Source organism: Rhinatrema bivittatum, chromosome 2 (assembly GCF_901001135.1).
Source record: "Rhinatrema bivittatum chromosome 2, aRhiBiv1.1, whole genome shotgun sequence".
Taxonomy (NCBI): Eukaryota; Metazoa; Chordata; class Amphibia; order Gymnophiona; family Rhinatrematidae; genus Rhinatrema; species Rhinatrema bivittatum.
The window spans coordinates 377,023,093-377,041,749 of NC_042616.1; the positions used below are offsets into that span (position 1 = coordinate 377,023,093).

Consider the following 18,657-nt stretch of genomic DNA (forward strand, 5'->3'; position numbering starts at 1 on the left):
AGTTTTGGGGAGTCTGAGCTGCCTCCACTGGCGGCCCTGGATTGAAACAGGGATTAGCAATAATCCCCGCTTAACCTCCCCGTTTGGGCGTGGGTAATTTTTTTGGTGGCCAGTGGCCCTTTAAGATGATGGTGGTCTTGTGAGATTAGGACTGCAGCATTCTTGTATGTCATGGTGTTTGGCCGCGACACAAAAGAACATGCATGGAGCTGCAATGTGTTTTCGCGGGAGAGGCCCCTCTACCCCCTCCCCCCCACAATAGTGGGATGCCTCCTGCAAAGACACATCGCAATTTGATGAATCTAGGCCATGATTTGTTAGACAGCATTCAGTAGCGATGAAAGAAAATCCTTCCATGGACACTCAGTACAACATGAGATACTAACCAACGGCAAAGCAGTTTCAACACTGCATAAAATCAACATATAATCTAATTCTTCTGAAATTTCAAAAAAGTCAGTGAAATGGGATTAGAATACCTATCTACACATATATATATATATATAATTATTTTTTATTTAAAATAACATCTGTGGTCAGTTGGAGGGCCACATTTGGAAGCAGGACATCTAGAAAATTTAGTGAGAAACTGGTTGAATGATGAGAAACAGGAGGTAATGGTGGTCACTCCAAGTAAAGTGGAGTACATCAGAAATCAATCCTGGTTTCACTTCCCTTCATTATTTTCATTAAGGATTTGCAGAAAGACTAGCAGTACAAGATGGACACTCTAAATGGAATAGGAAAACAGGGTGTCATCTAAAAAAGCATGAAGCATGGTCAAGAGTAACAACTAACATGTAATGTAAAAAAAAATGCAGTGTCATGGGTTTGGGCTGCAAAAACCCAAGAGTAGTAGCTGATGGGGGTGAAGTATAAATCCACACCAATAGGAGAGGGATCAGGGGGTGATCATATTGGATGATCTTAAAGTTGCCAAAATTGCGTAAAAAGGTAATGGCAATGGCAAGATGAAAGTCAAGATGTGCAAAAAGAGGTGTTATCAATAGAAAGAAAGTAGATGACAATGCTTCTGTATAAATAATTGGAAAGACCTTCCCATGGATGAGCAGAGGCCCCGCCAACTGCTGACATCATTGTTAGCCTCATAAGTCCCGTAGCGACGTCAGAGTTATGTTTACCTGAGAGTTTAGAATTCTAAATCCCTGAAGGGCTGTGCTCTTTTTAAGAAAATGCCATACTGGGTCAGACCAAGGGTCCATCAAGCCCAGCATTCTCTTTCCAACAGTGGCCAATCCAGTCTACAAGTATCTGGCAAGTAGCCAAACACTAAGAAGATCCCATGCTACTGATGCCAGTAATAGCAGTGGCTACTCCTTCAGTCAACTTGATTAATAGCAGTTAATGGACTTCTCCAAGAACTTATCCAAACCTTTTTTAAACCCAGCTACACTAACTGCACTAACCACAATCTCTGGCAACAAATTCCAAAGCTTTATTGTGCATTGAGTGAAAAATAATTTTCTCTGATTAGTTTTAAATGTACTACTTGCTAACTTCATGAAGTGCACCCTAATCCTATTATCCAAAAGAGCAAATAACCGATTCATATCTACCCGTTCTAGACCTCTCAATCCAAATTGTTCCAATCTTTTTGATTTTCTCTGTACCTTGGATGCCACTAGGATGCCTCCTGGTTTATTTCCAACGCTTCCCATGGATGAGCAGAGGCCCCACCCTCTGATGACATCATTGTTAGGGGCCTCATAAGTCCCATGGTGATGCTGGAGGTGCTGCTGTGTTCATATATTTAGTTGTACTTTTTATTGGTTTTCTGTTCTCTTTTTTTTTTGTTGATCCACAATTTTCAATAACTAGTCTTGGTTTATTGAGGGCACTCTTTTCTTGGAATATGAGGGTATTCATTAGCTTGTTTACTTCTATGATCCTGACCTGCATTAGTATTTATTCATTATGGGCAACATTTTAAAAATTTTACGCACTTAGGTGGCCTTATGCGAGCTGGGCCTATTTTCAAAGGCCTGGCCACGCGCGTGTAAGTCCCGGGGCCTTGGGGAGGGGAAGAGCGGAGCGGGGCATGGCTAGAGGCCCCTGGCACAGCGGCCATTTGCCGCTGTGCAGGGGGATCACATGCCGGCAGGGTGGTGGCGCGTGCAACCTGCGCCTGCTCAAAGCAGGTGCAACAGGTAAGATAAAGATTTGGGGGGGGGTAGGATAAGGCTAGGTGGTGGGAAGGTTAGGGGAAGGGGTAGGAAGGTTAGAATAGGGGGTAGGGGAACTGGGGAAAGCCGCGGGCATCGGCGCTCGCAGGTTGCACAAATGTACACCCCCTTGTGCGCGCCAACCCCCAATTTTATAACATGTGCGCAACGGTACACATGTTATAAAATCGCATGTCCATGTGTGCGCACCGGGTAGCACGCACAATGGATGTGCGCGCACGCTAGTTTTGAAAATCTACTCCTATATTTGTTTTCCACTTTTTTGATGGCTATTCCTTTTGTTGTGGGTAATGGGCGGTATGGCTCATTGGATATCTAACTGTCTGCTAGATTGTATTATGAGAAGTGTTCTATTACTGCAGTCCCTCAGGTTGATCCCCATTTGTGCCATCCTTTGGTTCAGGGTGGTTTACTGAATATTAGATCAATAAGTTCTAAGTATTTTCACGTTAAAGATCTAATTCTTTCTCATAAGTCTTGATTTTTAGTTTTTACAGAAACTTGGCTAAAGAATGACGATACATATTGTCTAACACAGGCCTGTCCTTCAGGTTTCTCATTTTTTTAAATATCTGAGTGGAGGATGGCTATTATTTTTGATAAACAGCTACACTTCAGACAGCTATTCTTAAAACATTATTTTAGTTCTGGGAGTCCATCTACTGGAATGTAAGTCTTCTATGTGACCATGGTCACTGGAGCATCTACTTTCAGCTTAAGGAAGAGCCAGTCCTTTTCCATTTGCTATAATGAATAAGTCTCCATATTTTTTTCCTTTTCTCAGTGCCAAATCTAGGACCTCCCATTCAGCTATAATCATGTCCTGAACAACTGAGTATAGTGGAAAATTTTTGTGGACTTCTGAGCCTACTCCCTCTGGTGTTGTACTGTTTTTTTTCTATAAAACCCAATAAAAACGTTTCAACATAAAAAAAAAAAAAATGGATCTCCATTAGAATCTAATTCCTTTACTGCATCTTCTGACAGATGCAAGTATTATGTCACTATAGTAATGAGGGCAGCTAACTCTCCTTTCCTAAATAACCTTACTGCTAAATGTTCTCCCTCAATGAATTCAGCAAACCCTTCTTCTGCCTTCTTGGGGACTCGATAAGGTTTCCCTCAGTAGCTATATCGATCACATAAGGGATAACAATGTTGAATGTGATCATTATAGCTACTGAGGGAAGCCAGTGAGCTACCAGGAGAGATCCCTCTCCCCAGTTCCAACTGAGGTTTCTTACAGAGCTGATCCTATTCTCTGGAAGGCAGAACATGACACAGGTCTGCTCTAGGCAATAGGATCTCCAAGTCTGCATAGCCTGTCATGTTCATAGTATGCTTTAGCACAAATTATAGAAATAATTTTTGCTCAGTCATGCTAAGAAGTGCCCTGACTTTCTGAATATCCTGGAATTTATGCAGGAGATACTGAAGCCGCAGGAGGAACAGAGGTCTGTGATGACTCCTTCCATGGATAACAGCACTAGAAGAAAAGCTGCTGCTGTCCAATAGAATTGTTTGGTTACTCACCGTTTCTCCCACTCCTCTCCTTCTTTCCACTGCTTCCCATGATGTCACTTCCCCTGATGGGGCCCCATCACTCATCCTGCAGAAGGAGTCTGCGATGATACTTTGGCGTCTGATTCCATGACGCCCACATATTGTACATCTTGAATGTTGCTGGGCGGAGGGCAAGGGGGTAGGGTAGAATAACCAATGTAGGCCCAGAAGGATCTGCCTTGACCATGAACCTGGATCCTCTTGCTTTTTTTATCTTTTTATTCCTACAGACACCTCTGGTCAAGCACAGCTACTCGAGGTCAGGAGTTCAATGGAAGATTTTGTTCACAGATATCAATTCTACCCAGAAATCACAGGCCTGCAGATACCTGGTTCCTTAGGGAGGGGCGATCAGCCAGCCTGGCCATCATCCAAAACGTCCTTGTTTGGTCCTAGCTTCTACAAGGGATATCAGCCTAAAGAGGCCGCTGCCTTAAGAGTCTATATTCCGACCTGTTGCATGCCCAGATATCCACTATTTGCTGGAGGCAGAGAACTACTGACAGCCTGTTCTGCTGCAGCAAGCTATATAGGAAAAGAGCTTTAGCTCTCTGCCCCCATCTGCTGGTGAGGGGGATTTAAGTCTGGACTGGTTTGGCAATAGGAAACTCAGTTAAGCATAATGGGGAAGCCAGGATAAACAGGAAAGGAAAATGTGCAAATTAGACAATGTCATCTCTATAAGTTAGTATATTCTATAATTCTATGCTACAAGTTCAATAACGAATATCAATGCACACAAAAAGAATTTTGATATACCCCAGGTGCAATCAAAGGTGCCAGCTCTGTGGGTGCTATGGGTGCTTGAGCACCCTCAATATTGTCTTCTGCACAATGAATTAGAAGCTGACAGCTCCTTGCTGCAGGGCTGCAAGGGAGGGAAGGAAGAAAGTACTTCTGATTTCCTGCTATTGCTCTCACCTCCCCCTGCGGCCTGCTGACTGTGGAATGTCTGACGAATGGGCTGCAGGGTAGCGCAGGCAAGAAGCACCTATGTTTCCTCTGATACTACTCTCTTCTCCCCCTAAAGCCTACTGACTGGCTGTGGAATGTCTTACCAATGGGCTACATGGAGACCAGTGAACAGCAGCAATGTAGGACAGACTGGCTTCTTGAACTGCAGTGGAGATAGTGAAGGCTGCTGATGGAGGAACAGAGAAAGAGGGACAAAGGAACTATGATGGAAGTGAGAAAGGGGCTGACAAAACTTCTGGGAGAGGGGGAAGAGGTGGAGAGGAGGAAAGGGAAAAGCACTATGAGTGAAAGAGAAGCTGATAATGGAAATGTGGGAGAGTGAAAGTAATAGACACAGGGTGAGAGAGAGAGAATGGAGAAGAGGATACAAACTAGGAGAGAGAACATGGATTGAGATAAAAAAGAGCTAGGATGAGGTTAGGCAAAGAGAATTTAAGAGGGAGAGGTGAAGAGTAGTGGTAAAGGAGCTGTGTGGGACAGACAGGAGGGAGACTGATAATGGAAGTAAACATAGAGAAGGGTTGTGAGAAGAGAGGGGGTCATGATGGAGGAAAGACGCAAAATGGGGTGAGGAGAGGGTTATGGAAGTGTCAGAAGGAGTGAAACTAGGAGAAGGTGAGAGAAGGTAATGAGTTGTGGAGAGACAGCCAGTGGATAGAAAGATATACATGCATATGGCTGAAAAATAACAGAAATGATAAAGAAATGAGAGGAACACCAGAAAAAAATGAGAAGGCAAGCCAAAAGAAAGCCAAGAGCAAGCAGAGACAGGAGAGAGATTCAAAATATAGATATGAATGTTAGAAAATTATTTTAATTTTGGTGAAGATTTTTTTGCTTGCTGGGATGGATCCAAGGTAGGGGACAGGTGGTATCTGCCCATTTCTTCCAGCCCTGCAGTCACCAAAGTAAATAAGGTATGCAACTGGAAGGATGGGAAAGAGGGAGGGAAAGGTTGTGGTGGCATATGAAAATCTCTTTTAAAAATTACTCTTCTTTACCAGCTCCAATATTGAGAGGAGCTGTGGTCATGTCTTGAACTGAGAGAAATACCGTTTCCCTTATTCACACACACACACAAAAATGTCTCTGTTATGTCCCAAAGGAGACAGCGTTATCGCAGAGATTTCCAAGGAAAGATCAGGAAGCAGCATATGGAGCTGTGACCGTGGAACTGGGGGGATGCTGACTGCTGAGCTGCCAGGGCGCTCAGGGCATGGAAATAGTGGACCGTCTTATGTGGGCTTCGTGGAAAGGGATCCTGGAATCTGAGTACCTAGTAGGGATATGAATCGTGTCCTCGATCGTCTTAACGATCGATTTCGGCTGGGAGGGGGAGGGAATCGTATTGTTGCCGTTTGGGGGGGTAAAATATCGTGAAAAATCGTGAAAAATCGTGAAAAATCGAAAAAACGTAAAATCGCAAAACCGGCACATTAAAACCCCCTAAAACCCACCCCCGACCCTTTAAATTAAATCCCCCACCCTCCCGAACCCCCCCCCAAATGACTTAAATAACCTGCGGGTCCAGCGGCGGTCCGGAACGGCAGCGGTCCGGAACGGGCTCCTGCTACTGAATCTTGTTGTCTTCAGCCGGCGCCATTTTCCAAAATGGCGCCGAAAAATGGCGGCGGCCATAGACGAACACGATTGGACGGCAGGAGGTCCTTCCGGACCCCCGCTGGACTTTTGGCAAGTCTTGTGGGGGTCAGGAGGCCCCCCCCAAGCTGGCCAAAAGTTCCTGGAGGTCCAGCGGGGGTCAGGGAGCGATTTCCCGCCGCGAATCGTTTTCGTACGGAAAATGGCGCCGGCCATACGCGTATGGCCGGCGCCGGAACCCTCGCTGAATGACCTCCTGCAGTCGATCTCCTGCCGGCGCCATTTTCCGTACGAAAACGATTCGCGGCGGGAATCGCTCCCTGACCCCCGCTGGACCTCCAGGAACTTTTGGCCAGCTTGGGGGGGGCCTCCTGACCCCCACAAGACTTGCCAAAAGTCCAGCGGGGGTCCGGAAGGACCTCCTGCCGTCCAATCGTGTTAGTCTATGGCCGCCGCCATTTTTCGGCGCCATTTTGGAAAATGGCGCCGGCTGAAGACAACAAGATTCAGTAGCAGGAGCCCGTTCCGGACCGCTGCCGTTCCAGACCGCCGCTGGACCCGCAGGTTATTTAAGTCATTGGGGGGGGGGGTTCGGGAGGGTGGGGGATTTAATTTAAAGGGTCGGGGGTGGGTTTTAGGGGGTTTTAGTGTGCCGGCTCACGATTCTAACGATTTATAACGATAAATCGTTAGAATCTCTATTGTATTGTGTTCCATAACGGTTTAAGACGATATTAAAATTATCGGACGATAATTTTAATCGTCCTAAAACGATTCACATCCCTAGTACCTAGAGAATGTCACGATTCAGCCTGCTATGCAGTCCCCCCACCAGCAGAGTTCATCAGTGAGCCTCATTCACAGCTACTCTAGCCACCCTATTGCTGATCCCATGGGGCAGTGACTGCAGGCTTAACCCAGCTTGTCCATTCCCTCGGTTCCTCTTCATTGAGTCACCTTGGCTGCCTTGCTTTTCTGCCTTGTGACCATTTTGGCCTCCTGCCTTGCCTTGTGGCCTACCTGCTTTGTCCTGTGGCCTATCTTGGCCTCCTGCCTTGCTCTGCAGCCTTCCAGGTCCTTCTGTCTTGCTCTGTGCCCTTTCAGGCCTCCTTGCCTTACTTAGTGGCGTCCTTGGCCTCCCTGTCCTACTTTGCAGCCTTCAGGCCTTCTAGGTTTACCTAGAACTGCCATGCCCTGTTTGGGCCTTCTTGTTTATTGTTGCTGTTCTAGTCCTGTTCTTGTCTAGTCCTTGTCTAATCATCTTGTCCTATTCAGTCCCTGTCTGTTTCCCAGGCTTTGCTCTTGGCCATTGTCTCAGGCCTTGCCCTTTTCCTCTGGTCCCAGCCTGTATCGTGAACCAGCTCATAGGCGGTGATGTGTTCTAGCTTTCAGCCATGCTTTTACACTCGGCTCGTCCAGTTCTGGATAAGTCCTGCCAGCTATCAGAACCCAAGGGCTCAACCTGTGGAGGAGGTGGCTGGTATAGGCAGAAGACCAGTCTGGCCCTGTCCCCAAGCCTTGCCCTACTCCTGCTGCGTGAAATTCCAGCCCTGCCTGCTTGCCCTGTGACAGAGAAATGCTGGAAGGGATGGGGAGACAGAAGCAGTTCCAGAAAAAAAGAGCTATGCATGGGCTCAGGGAAGCCAGAGCAAGAAAGTGATCCAAGCCTTTGTAAGAGGGGAAATCACAAATTGAAAGGTGAATTGAGTCTGTCAATGAAATGTTGAGGAAGGATGAAGAGTGGGGATGAGTAAACCAAGCCTTCAGAAGAAAATGAACAGAGGAGGATGGGTCAAAGGGAAATGGGGAGCAGAACAGGTTAAGAGGATATAGAGAGTGGAGCAGACAGAAGGATAAACCACTTGCCCCCAAATAGAAGTTAAAGTATGCCCATACAGGAGAAGAAGAATTAATAAAGTGCAGAGGGAGTAAGTTGGTGAGGGGGAAAGAAGATGAGATAGCAGAAGAGGAAGAAGATATTAGAAGAATGTGAGAGAAAAGTGAAAGGGGAAAGAGAGTGGTGGGGACAGACAGGGGGGAAGGGACCGTCAGGTGGATGGGCTGCAGAGGTGGGGGAGGAGACTTATATGAGCTGGGTGTGGGCAGAAGAATGACTGATGGGACTTTGAGTGTTTCCCATATTCGCATTACTTGCTCCTCTCTCGACATTCAGGCCAATGCAATATCAGTGCGTAAGAAACGGGCACTCATTATTCAGCACCTGTTTCCCTAACTCATACCCATCCACCTCTCCCGGGCGTGAGATGCAGTAGGCAAATGAGTCGTGTTAAAGAAGGCGCTAGGGGAAATTGGTCATCCCTAGTGCCTCCTTGGCATCAGGCGCCCAGGAGAAGTGGCTGTGCATGGGTTAGGGAAATGGACGCTGAATTTTACATGTGATGTGCGCTATTAGCTACGCGCTGGTTTGGACGCACGTTTTGGACTCGCTAATCTACTTACTGCTGTAAATGAATGTAATTTGCTTTGAAGTGCCTGAAAGATGGAATATAAATAAATAAATGCTGAATTAAACTGAAATCTGTAAGCAATTACCAGCCAAGCACAATGTCACCCTTCTCGTTTCTACTTCTTCTTGCTCTGTGTAATGCTCTGATATTCATCAGTGCTCTAATGCAGCTACTTAACTATACTAGTGGGCAAGTTTACAACTAAAGTCATTTGTGCAGTCACAGTTAACTAATCACAGGCTAGGATTTTTCACAAACTGCCAAAAGAGATACTTTCTCTGACAAGAAGGTGTTCCTAAATTCTCTTGAGGCTCTTAACTTCTTCAGTTGACATCTTCCTTCATTAATAGTAAAGATAAAAACTTCATGTGATATGTATATTGCGACAACACTTTTGCAGATAAAATGCACACGGAATATAACATAAGATGGTAGGTGGTGGCATAAACGTCTTCAAATGTTAATGGCTCATGAATGAACTATGATGAGGAAATGCTGGTCTGTATATTTTTATCACAGAAATTATGGGTTCCCTCCTCCAAAACAACTCCTTCCTACCTACTCATAAGTGATCTTAGAGACTCACCTCCACAAGCTGTTCCTTCTGTTCAGACAACTTGCATGTGTATTCTGCCACAGCTTCCAAATTTCCTTCTATCCCAGCAATTTTCAATGCCTTCAGAACCATATGGTCTGCATGATACTTCAGCAGGTCTGCTACTAACAGTGTGGCTGCATTATGAAGCTACAGTAAATGATAAAGCAGAACAGTAGTCTTCAGAGACAAATCATTTATTTGTACCCAATAAAAGCAGATCAATTCATAAACAAATCACATCATAAAAAAACAAGTAGTAAATAACAGGATGATAGATAAAAGACCTGCATTATTTTTAGAACTGTACTTAATTAACAAAGCTGCTGCTTCTTTACACTGAGAAATAAAGCCAGACTGTAAGATGTGGTCAACATAATTGTCCAATTTTGAATGGAAAAGCTTTTAATTGCTAAGGTTTAAAATCATTTTAACTATTCATATTATACTTTGGGGTTTACAATTTTTGAGTAATTTGAAAAACCTTCCAACACAGCTGGCAATCTGACTTATGCTCTGGCCTCTCTCACTACTGAAAGCCAGAGGGGGCTTCCTGCCATCAATAACTGAATGGCAGACTCAGCCTGTAGGCTGAATATTAAATGCAATCTGGCTCTGAGCCACAAACGTCACTTTTATTTTTGGTCACCTCCTGATATCCCTGTAATGCAATACACCCTCATCCCAGTGCACAAAGCATGTTTACATTATACAAACAATAAATGAATATTATGTCAGGTTATATTGCACTGAGCAGATCTGGACAGCCTGCAGTAAGATCAGAAAGTAATTTACAAATCTTCAGAGTGTGAACTGTGTGGGTGTGCCACACACATAAAAGCACAGAACGAGGTCCACCCATAACTTTCTCTCTATTTATCTTTCCTGTGTGGGGTGACCTATATTAATCTCATGAGTCATATCCCCAGGCTATCATATTTATCTCCTGTTTGGTCCTGGCATGCTTAAATACAGTCTCAGTGACAGCAGCACAGAATTCATCCCAGGCATTTTTTCTCTTCTACTACAACAAGGGGATAGATGTACTACAAGGTTTTGGATCTATGAAGAAAACACTTAGTACATCTGGCCCAAGGTAAGAGGACTGGATAGCAAATACACTCCATATTTTATTTAGTCCTGCAGTAACTAGCTAACTGGCATCAGCCCCCTAAATAAAGATCTGTTATAGACTCTTTTTCTGTTCATACTGTGGAATTTATTGGAAATGAAATGCACAACATTCCGTATGCAGTACATACAATTTCAAAGGCTTTGAAAGGGCTTTGTTTTCATTGATAATGGAATAAAATATCCACATAACAGAATCAGGAGCTATATACTGAACCTAACCAAAATCTGTGTTCTTTAACAGCTGCCCTGGTCCATGTCCTGACTAAGTAAGATGGAAAATAAAAAAAGAATGTTTTCAGTATGTGGACCGAAGCTGCGAAATTCAGCTCCTTTGGAGATGAGAGTGGAGGCGCCTTATCTCTCCTTTAGGAAGAAGGTGAAGGCATGTCTCTTTCCATTGTAATATTGTTATTGATCATTTTTTGGCAGGACAAACCGGGGTAGGTAAGAAGGTGGTCTTGTGGTGATGTTTTGTTTTTAATGGGGGGATGTAGCGTATGGACCAGCCACGGTGTCGGAACAGACTTGGCTGTTCTGGACAGGAACAAGGATTCATTTACAGAAGTCAAAATAAACAGCAAACAAAAACAGCTCATCTCCCTTTAAACATCAAGCAGTTCATACATATCCAGTATGGGCTTACCATAGGCTCACAGTAGCTCCCCGAGGCCTCCCTAACTCCTCTAGGCCCTGATCCCTTATAGTGGGGCCGATGTAATTAGGTGCGCTGAAACTGCTGTGGGATTGTGCATGCCTGTACATAAATTTTCCCGCGCAAAGCCCTATATGGGTGGTAATAAGTGCTTTGTGCGTGGGAAAAAAGCATGTACGAACGCAATTACAGACCCACAGATTTTCCTGCGCAAATGCACGCTAACGACATGAAAAGGAAGCAGTTAGCTAATCACAGGCAATGCAGGGAGCCACACTTATGCTAATACGGGTTTTTTAATGCCGCAGTCAGGGCATGAGTTAAGTGTCAGTGCCGACACGGGGGCATGTGTCAGCGTCCGAGCGTCCTGAAAACTACCTATCTCGTTATCCGAGTGACCACCTTAGCTAGGCGCTATTCTGGGTGTCGGAATGGCCAGCTTAGGTTAGCTGAGGCACTATTCTCAACGTCCGAGCGGCCAGATTTACGACCAGCTGAGTGCCTAGCTCAGAGCCTGAGCGCCAGATACACAGCCAGAAGAGTGCCTAGCTCAGCGTCTAAGCTGCAAGATTAGCTAGGTGTCTTTATGGGTATCCGATCGTATAGATTCATGACCAACTAAGCGCCTAGCTCAGCACTTAAGCAGCAACATTTGCTAGGTGCCTTTCTGGGCGCCAGAGCATCCATATTTGCTTCTGGTTGAGTGCCTATGTCGGCACCTGAGCATCCAGAATGGTGCCCAACTGAGTACCTATCTTGCTGCTATGCCAGTGTGAATTAGCATCAATGAAAATATGTGCCATGTTTTCTGCAGCACAGTTATTTGAAATATTAAAAACACTTTCCAGGGTCATACTTTACTTAATAGGGAGACCCGTTCGCTCACTCGCTTTTATGCGTGGATTATCAGCATGGGTTTTGAGCACAGATGTGGCCGCTTATTACATAGGCCCTTAGCGTGCTTAGATACGCGCATTTTTCCCTATGTGCATGGATTTCTGTGTGCAAATTTATGTTTTTTACATTTCATGGAAGCAGCATCTTCAGCTATGTGCGGTGATTAAAACCTGTACTCATAACTAGTGCCTGTTTTGCCGTGGGTCTTATTACATTGGCCCCAGTGTTAGGCAGGGAACCTCCCGGGACCCAGAATCTTTTGCGCCTCTGCGCCTTCAGGTGGATGGGGAGAGATGGTGCTAGCTGGGGTTTTAAAGTGGTCTGGGAGACTTGTATACTCCCTCACCGGGGGGGCGGGGGGTGATTTTTTTTTTTTTATTGCTATGTATTGTTTTTAAATGTATTGTAATTTACTTTGTTATATTTTAGATTTATGAACTGCTCTGGCCAGATCTGGTATCTGTTGAGTGCTATAAAAAAATTAATAAAAACACAAGAGTGAACTTGTTCCTACAAATCTGTGAATAAGGCAGCATACCGTGACAAGCACACAAGAGGAAAGAACGAATGACAGAGAGTGACTGATTGAGATTCACAGGGCATGACTAGTATTTTTGTTCCTCTCCTCTCGACTTTCTCCACTGTTCCTATATACTTCTTAAAGTGAGAGGCTTAAAACTGCATGGAGTACTCCAACATAGGCCTTAACCAAGGCTGAGTGGAACAGGAGAATTACTTCACTTCACCTACATGTGATACTCTTATTAATATATAAAGAAATAAACTAATGCAGAAGTAGAAAACGATAGTACTATGTTGCTAATTCATATTCTGTAGTTTACTATTACCCACAGATTCCTTTCTGTAGTACTACTGCCTAGCTAGTCAATCCTCATTTGTCAAGAACATTTTTAATTGTAATTCTCTTTCCCTACTCCAAGGTGACAGCATATCCTGCCTTGGCATTTCTTTTTTTATTTACTTTTTATTAAGGTTCATATCATTAATACAATTATCAATGACATACAAGACTTTCTGAAATTGACAAATAAAGCAATCCAAACAGTTTAAAGTAATATTAAAGTCATGTCAGGAAAAGGTCCCCTAATCAGCAGGGGCAAACTAAGAAAATAATATTATACAATAAGGAGATTAATCCAATACAAGGGCCTTAATCCACTCAGTTTGTAAAAACAAAACCCTCAAACCTTCCTCAATTAACCCACCTTATCAAGTAAGAATGTTTCCAAACGTGAAGTGTCAGAAAAAACAAGCTTATTATTTTGCTAGCTAATTAAGTACTTACAAGGAAATTTGAGATAGAAAGCGGCCCCAAAGCCACTACCTTTTGCCTCAATTTGAGGAAAGATTTCCTCCGACGTTGAGAAACTCATGAGATATCATGAAAAAATTGAATTTTTTGAAAAGAAAACAAAAATTTCTTGTTCTTAAAGTATTCCTGAAAAATTGAATCATTATTACTTTCAGCAGAGAACGATACTAATAATGTAGCCCTAGTAGGTATATCGTCAACTAAAACTTCCAAGAAAGAAAATAGGGCTTAACGGAAGCAAGGGGTCTACCACTCCCTCATAAGAACATGCCATGCTGGGTCAGACCAAGGGTCCATCAAGCCCAGCATCCTGTTTCCTACAGTGGCCAATCCAGGCTATAAGTACCTAAGTACCCAAAAACTGTCTATCCCCTGCTACTGATGCTAGCAATGGCAGTGGTTATTTTCTAAGTCAACTTGATTAATAGCAGGTAATGGACTTCTCCACCAATAACTTATCCTAACCTTTTTTAAACCCAGCTATACTAACTGCACTAACCACATCCCCTGGCAACAAATTTACAGAGTTATTTGTGCGTTGAGTGAAAAAGAACGTTCTCAGATTAGTTTTAAATGTGCTACATGCTAACTTCATTGAGTGCCCCTAATCCTTCTATTATCCAAAAGAGTAAATAAACGATTCACATTTACCTGTTCTAGACCTCTCGTGATTTTAAACACTTCTATCAAATCCCCTTTCAGCCGTCTCTTCTTCAAGCTGAAAAATCCTAACCTCTTTAATCTTTCCTCACAGGGGAACTGTTCCATCCCCTTTATCATTTTAGTCGCCCTTCTCTGTACCTTCTCCATCACAACTATATCTTTTTTGAGATGCAGCGACCAGAATTGTACACAGTATTCAAGGTGCGGTCTCACCATGGAGCGATACAGAGGCATTATGACATTTTCTGTTTTATTCACCATTCCTTTCTTAATAATTCCTAACATTCTGTTTGCTTTTTTGACTGCCGCAGCACACTAAGCCAACGATTTCAATGTATTATCCACCGTGACGCCTAGATCTCTTTCCTGGGTGGTAGCTCCTAATATGGAACCTAAAATTGTGTAACTATAGCATGGGTTATTTTTCCCTATATGCATAACCTTGCACTTATCCACATTAAATTTCATCTGCCATTTGGATGCCCAATTTCCCAGTCTCACAAGGTCCTCCTGCAATTTATCACAATCTGCTTGTGATTTAATTACTCTGAATAATTTTGTATCATCTGCAAATTTTATTACCTCACTCTTCGTATTCGTATTCCTTTCCAGATCTCACACACAGTTTTTTTAAATCCAGGAAAATAATAAATATTCAATAATGGAATTATTTTACTATCAGATATAGAAATCTCTCTAATATACTTCTTAAATAATTCTAGAGGTGTCATTAATCTAGAAACCAGGACATTAAAAAAACACAAGTTCTTCCTTCTCTAAGTATTCTTCAATCTTTCTGATTATGACTTTAAACTGTCTTTAATACTGTAAATGAGGCACTTGAAGCTTGTAATGACAACATCTGAGAGGTCAGAGTGAATACTGTAGACTCTAAAATAGACAATTGAACCACATGGTCTTCTAACGTAGACTTAGAGTTCACTATATATGTAAAAAATTGGGAAGTGGTATGGGTCAAATTCTTGTCCATTTTCACTATAATCCTCTGCACATCAGTAAGAGTAATACAGCAGAGTTTCTTACTTGTTAGAGGTGTTCTCCAAGGACAGCAGGATGTTAGTCCTCACACATGGGTGACATCATCACATGGAAAACCTATGTCAAACTTTCTAGAACTTTGACTTGCCATACTGGGCATGCCCAGCATGCCCTAAACCAGTGGTTCTCAACCGGTGTGTCACCAAGAACACGCAGGTGTGTCGCCACACTTCCCGGTCCCCCGCTGACCCAGTTGCTCCCCGGTCCTCCTCCGCCCGGGCTTAAAATGCTGTCAGCCCGGACGGAACGCTGCAGATCAGGTGGCGTCAGTGGCACCGGCATGTTCTCTTCTTCCCACCCCCCCCTCCCCCCGCGGCCCGGAAGAGGAAGTGGTGAGCAGCGGGTGTGTGCGCGGGAAGAAGAGACCATGCAAGTGTGGTCAGCAGCGGCCCGAAGAACAGAAGAGACACGGCCGGAGGAATGAGCAGTGTGGCTCAGAGGAAAATGAAGAAGAACGTCAACCCCCATGGCCCATGGGGCTCCTTTCTCCGCGCGAGGGCTGAAAATGAAGGTCAGGGATGGGAGGAGGCTGCTGCTGCCGCTAGTTCCGGGGAGGATGGGAGGGAGGGAGAGAGAATGAATGAGCAAGCATGTGTGTTTGAGATCCTGTGTGTGTGTGTGTGTGTGTGTGTGTGTGAGATAGTATGTATGTGAATGATTGAGAGCCTGCCTATGAGAGAGAAAGAGCATTAATGTAAGTTTATGATTGGGAACCTGTATGTGTAAGTTTGTGATTGAAAACCTGTTTGTGTGAAAGAGTATGTGTGTATGATTAAGATCCTTTGTGTGTGAGAGAGATCATGTGTATGTATGATTAAGAGCCTGTGTGTATAAGTAAGAGAGAGAGCATGTGTGTCTGTGTGTGATTGAGAGCTGGTTTAGGTGAGAGAGCATGTCCGTATGTGATTGAGAGCCTGTGTGAAAGTGAGAAAAAGAGAGGCCATGTGTGTCTGTGTGTGGTTGAGAGCTGGTTTAGGTGAGGAAGCATGTGAGTGTGTGATTGAGAGCCTGTATGAAAGTGAAATTGTGATGGAGAAGGTACAGAGAAGGGCTACCAAAATGATAAGGGGAATGGAACAACTCCCCTATGAGGAAAGACTAAAGAGGTTAGGACTTTTCAGCTTGGATAAGAGACGACTGAGGGGGGAGAAGAGACGACTGAGGGGGGAACATCTACCCGTTCTAGACCTCATGAGAGGTCAAGAACGGGTAGATGTGAATCGGTTATTTACTCTTTCGGATAGTAGAAAGACTAGGGGGCACTCCATGAAGTTAGCATGGGGCACATTTAAAACTAATTGGAGAAAGTTCTTTTTTACTCAACGCACAATTAAACTCTGGAATTTGTTGCCAGAGGATGTGGTTAGTGCAGTTAGTATAGCTGTGTTTAAAAAAGGATTGGATGGAGAGTGCAGAGCAAAGACGCGACCATCTCCTGCGAGCTGTGAGAACGGGGGCAGGAATTCCTACCTGTCTGCAGTACTCCAGCTCCCTGCCGATGCGGAGACGCGGAGGGGCGGACCCAGAGGCGGAGCCTGGAAGTGGCACTTTAAAGCGGGGTGTCCTGGAACAAACTGTGAGAGTGCAGAGCAAAGACGCGACCATCTCCTGCGAGCTGTGAGAACGGGGGCAGGAATTCCTACCTGTCTGCAGTACTCCAGCTCCCTGCCAATGCGGAGACGCGGAGGGGCGGACCCAGAGGCCGAGCCCGGAAGTGGCACTTTAAAATCAGGACGTCAGCGGCGCGCTGCAGAGCCGGCGCGCTGCTGAAGCTGCGCGCGCTAAAGGGGTGCGCTGAGCAACGGCTTTGCCCGGCTTCGCCCGGAAACGCCCGGACCTACGCCTGGATTTACATCTGCAGGTTTGGTACTTGCTAAAGGTACTTTGATAATTTTTCTTTTATAGAATATGTTGCCGGTTCTCTGAACGACCATCTATGCACCTAAATCCTTAGGCCACATAATAAGAGTCTCTGCTGAAATTCCTCTTGGTAATCGTTTTGAGAATGCCTCCAAAACGTAAAGGGAAAGTGAGAGTTTTCCCTCACTTCCCATACCATCTCCAATCCAACAGGAAATCAGCAGGTTTTTACTCTCTCCTGCTTAAAATGAGGTGAATGGCAAGGACTCTGATGTGCCACTCAGCCTGGGAGGGCTGAATGTGCCCCCAGACGAGGCTTCACTAAGCCCAAACACCGGCATACCTCCTGCTGAAAGACTGGTGGGAATAAGCTCTGAGGGAGCTATAGCAGAGGTCACCAAAGAGCAAGCTTCTATTATTACCAACGGAGCAACTCCAAGTGGTGGAGGAAGAGACTTGGAGTCAGTAATCCCTTTAGAAAGGAACATGGAACCATCTATACCGGGTTATAATCCAGAGTTACCCACCCGTCCAGCGGTGGTAACACTCGAAGTTTTGTGGGAAAAGATGGAGGGAATGTCCCTAAATATAAAGGCTTTAGATAAAAAGGTTGATATGCTAATGAGTGGGAATCAGAAGGAAATGTTACAAATTCAGAGACAAATTAAGGATGTAGTTGACAGGACAAAGAGTTTAGAAAATATTCAAAAGAAAAATATAGAATTCCAGGTAGCTGTAGTTAGGGATAGAGAATCAGTTACTAGAAGGTTGGAATCTCTAGAAAACAGTGCCAAGAAATATAATTTACATTTTTTAAATTTTCCAAGAGTCATAGGGGAATTACCCTTAGCCACTCTAAAAAAGTTTCTATTGGATAAACTTGGCATTGGTTCTGGGGAAACCATAAATATAGTAAACTGTTATTTCCTCCCTAGAAATAGAAATGTGAATAATAGATCTGATTTACCATTCCAAGGAGACCTCACCAATTTTCTGGAGTCCAGTGCTCAGATCATTGATTGGGGTACACTGTTGGTAAATTTTTCATCACTTAAAGAGATAAATCTAATAATGAAGACATACTTTCAAAAGTATCCTGTTAACTATATGGATAAATTGATAAAGATATTCCCCGATTTGGCATATCCTACACAATTGAGAAGGAAAGCCTTCTTGGCCTTACGCCAAGAGGCAATTGAATTAGGCTATGCCTTTACATTAAGATTTCCATGTAAATGTATAGTGAAAAAACAGAATGATATATTCATTTTTTTTGTACCGGAACAACTAAAAGAATTTATAGAGCAAAGGAAAATCCCATCCTCTTCCCCTATCTCGAGTTCAAATTGAATGGAAAATAGCAGGTAATATGTTGGCCCTGAATTGGTTTTTTTTCCTTTTTTAACTCCCCTTTGATTATCGGTTTAAGTGCAAATCACTCTCAATTATGTTTGATACTAAATGATATTGGGGTTTATTTTGGTTTCATTATAGATTTTGATTATTCAATACTGTAAGCAGTACAGATGTTTCCTAAATATAAATGTAACCCAATACATGTATTTCTATGTAAACTATACTTTATTGTTTGTTTTGAAAACGAGAAATAAAGAATTAAAAAAAAAAAAAAAGGATTGGATAAGTTCTTGAAGGAG

General features: G+C 43.8%; 1 protein-coding gene across 1 annotated transcript in view; it reads right to left on the reverse strand.

The window, feature by feature from the left end:
* Positions 1-18,657, reverse strand: part of CTNNAL1 (catenin alpha like 1) — an 852,902-nt gene that overhangs the window by 211,124 nt on the left and 623,121 nt on the right. Inside the window, 1 exon segment of the mRNA XM_029589981.1 lies at positions 9,396-9,554. Within this exon segment, the coding sequence (XP_029445841.1) occupies positions 9,396-9,554 (159 nt within the window).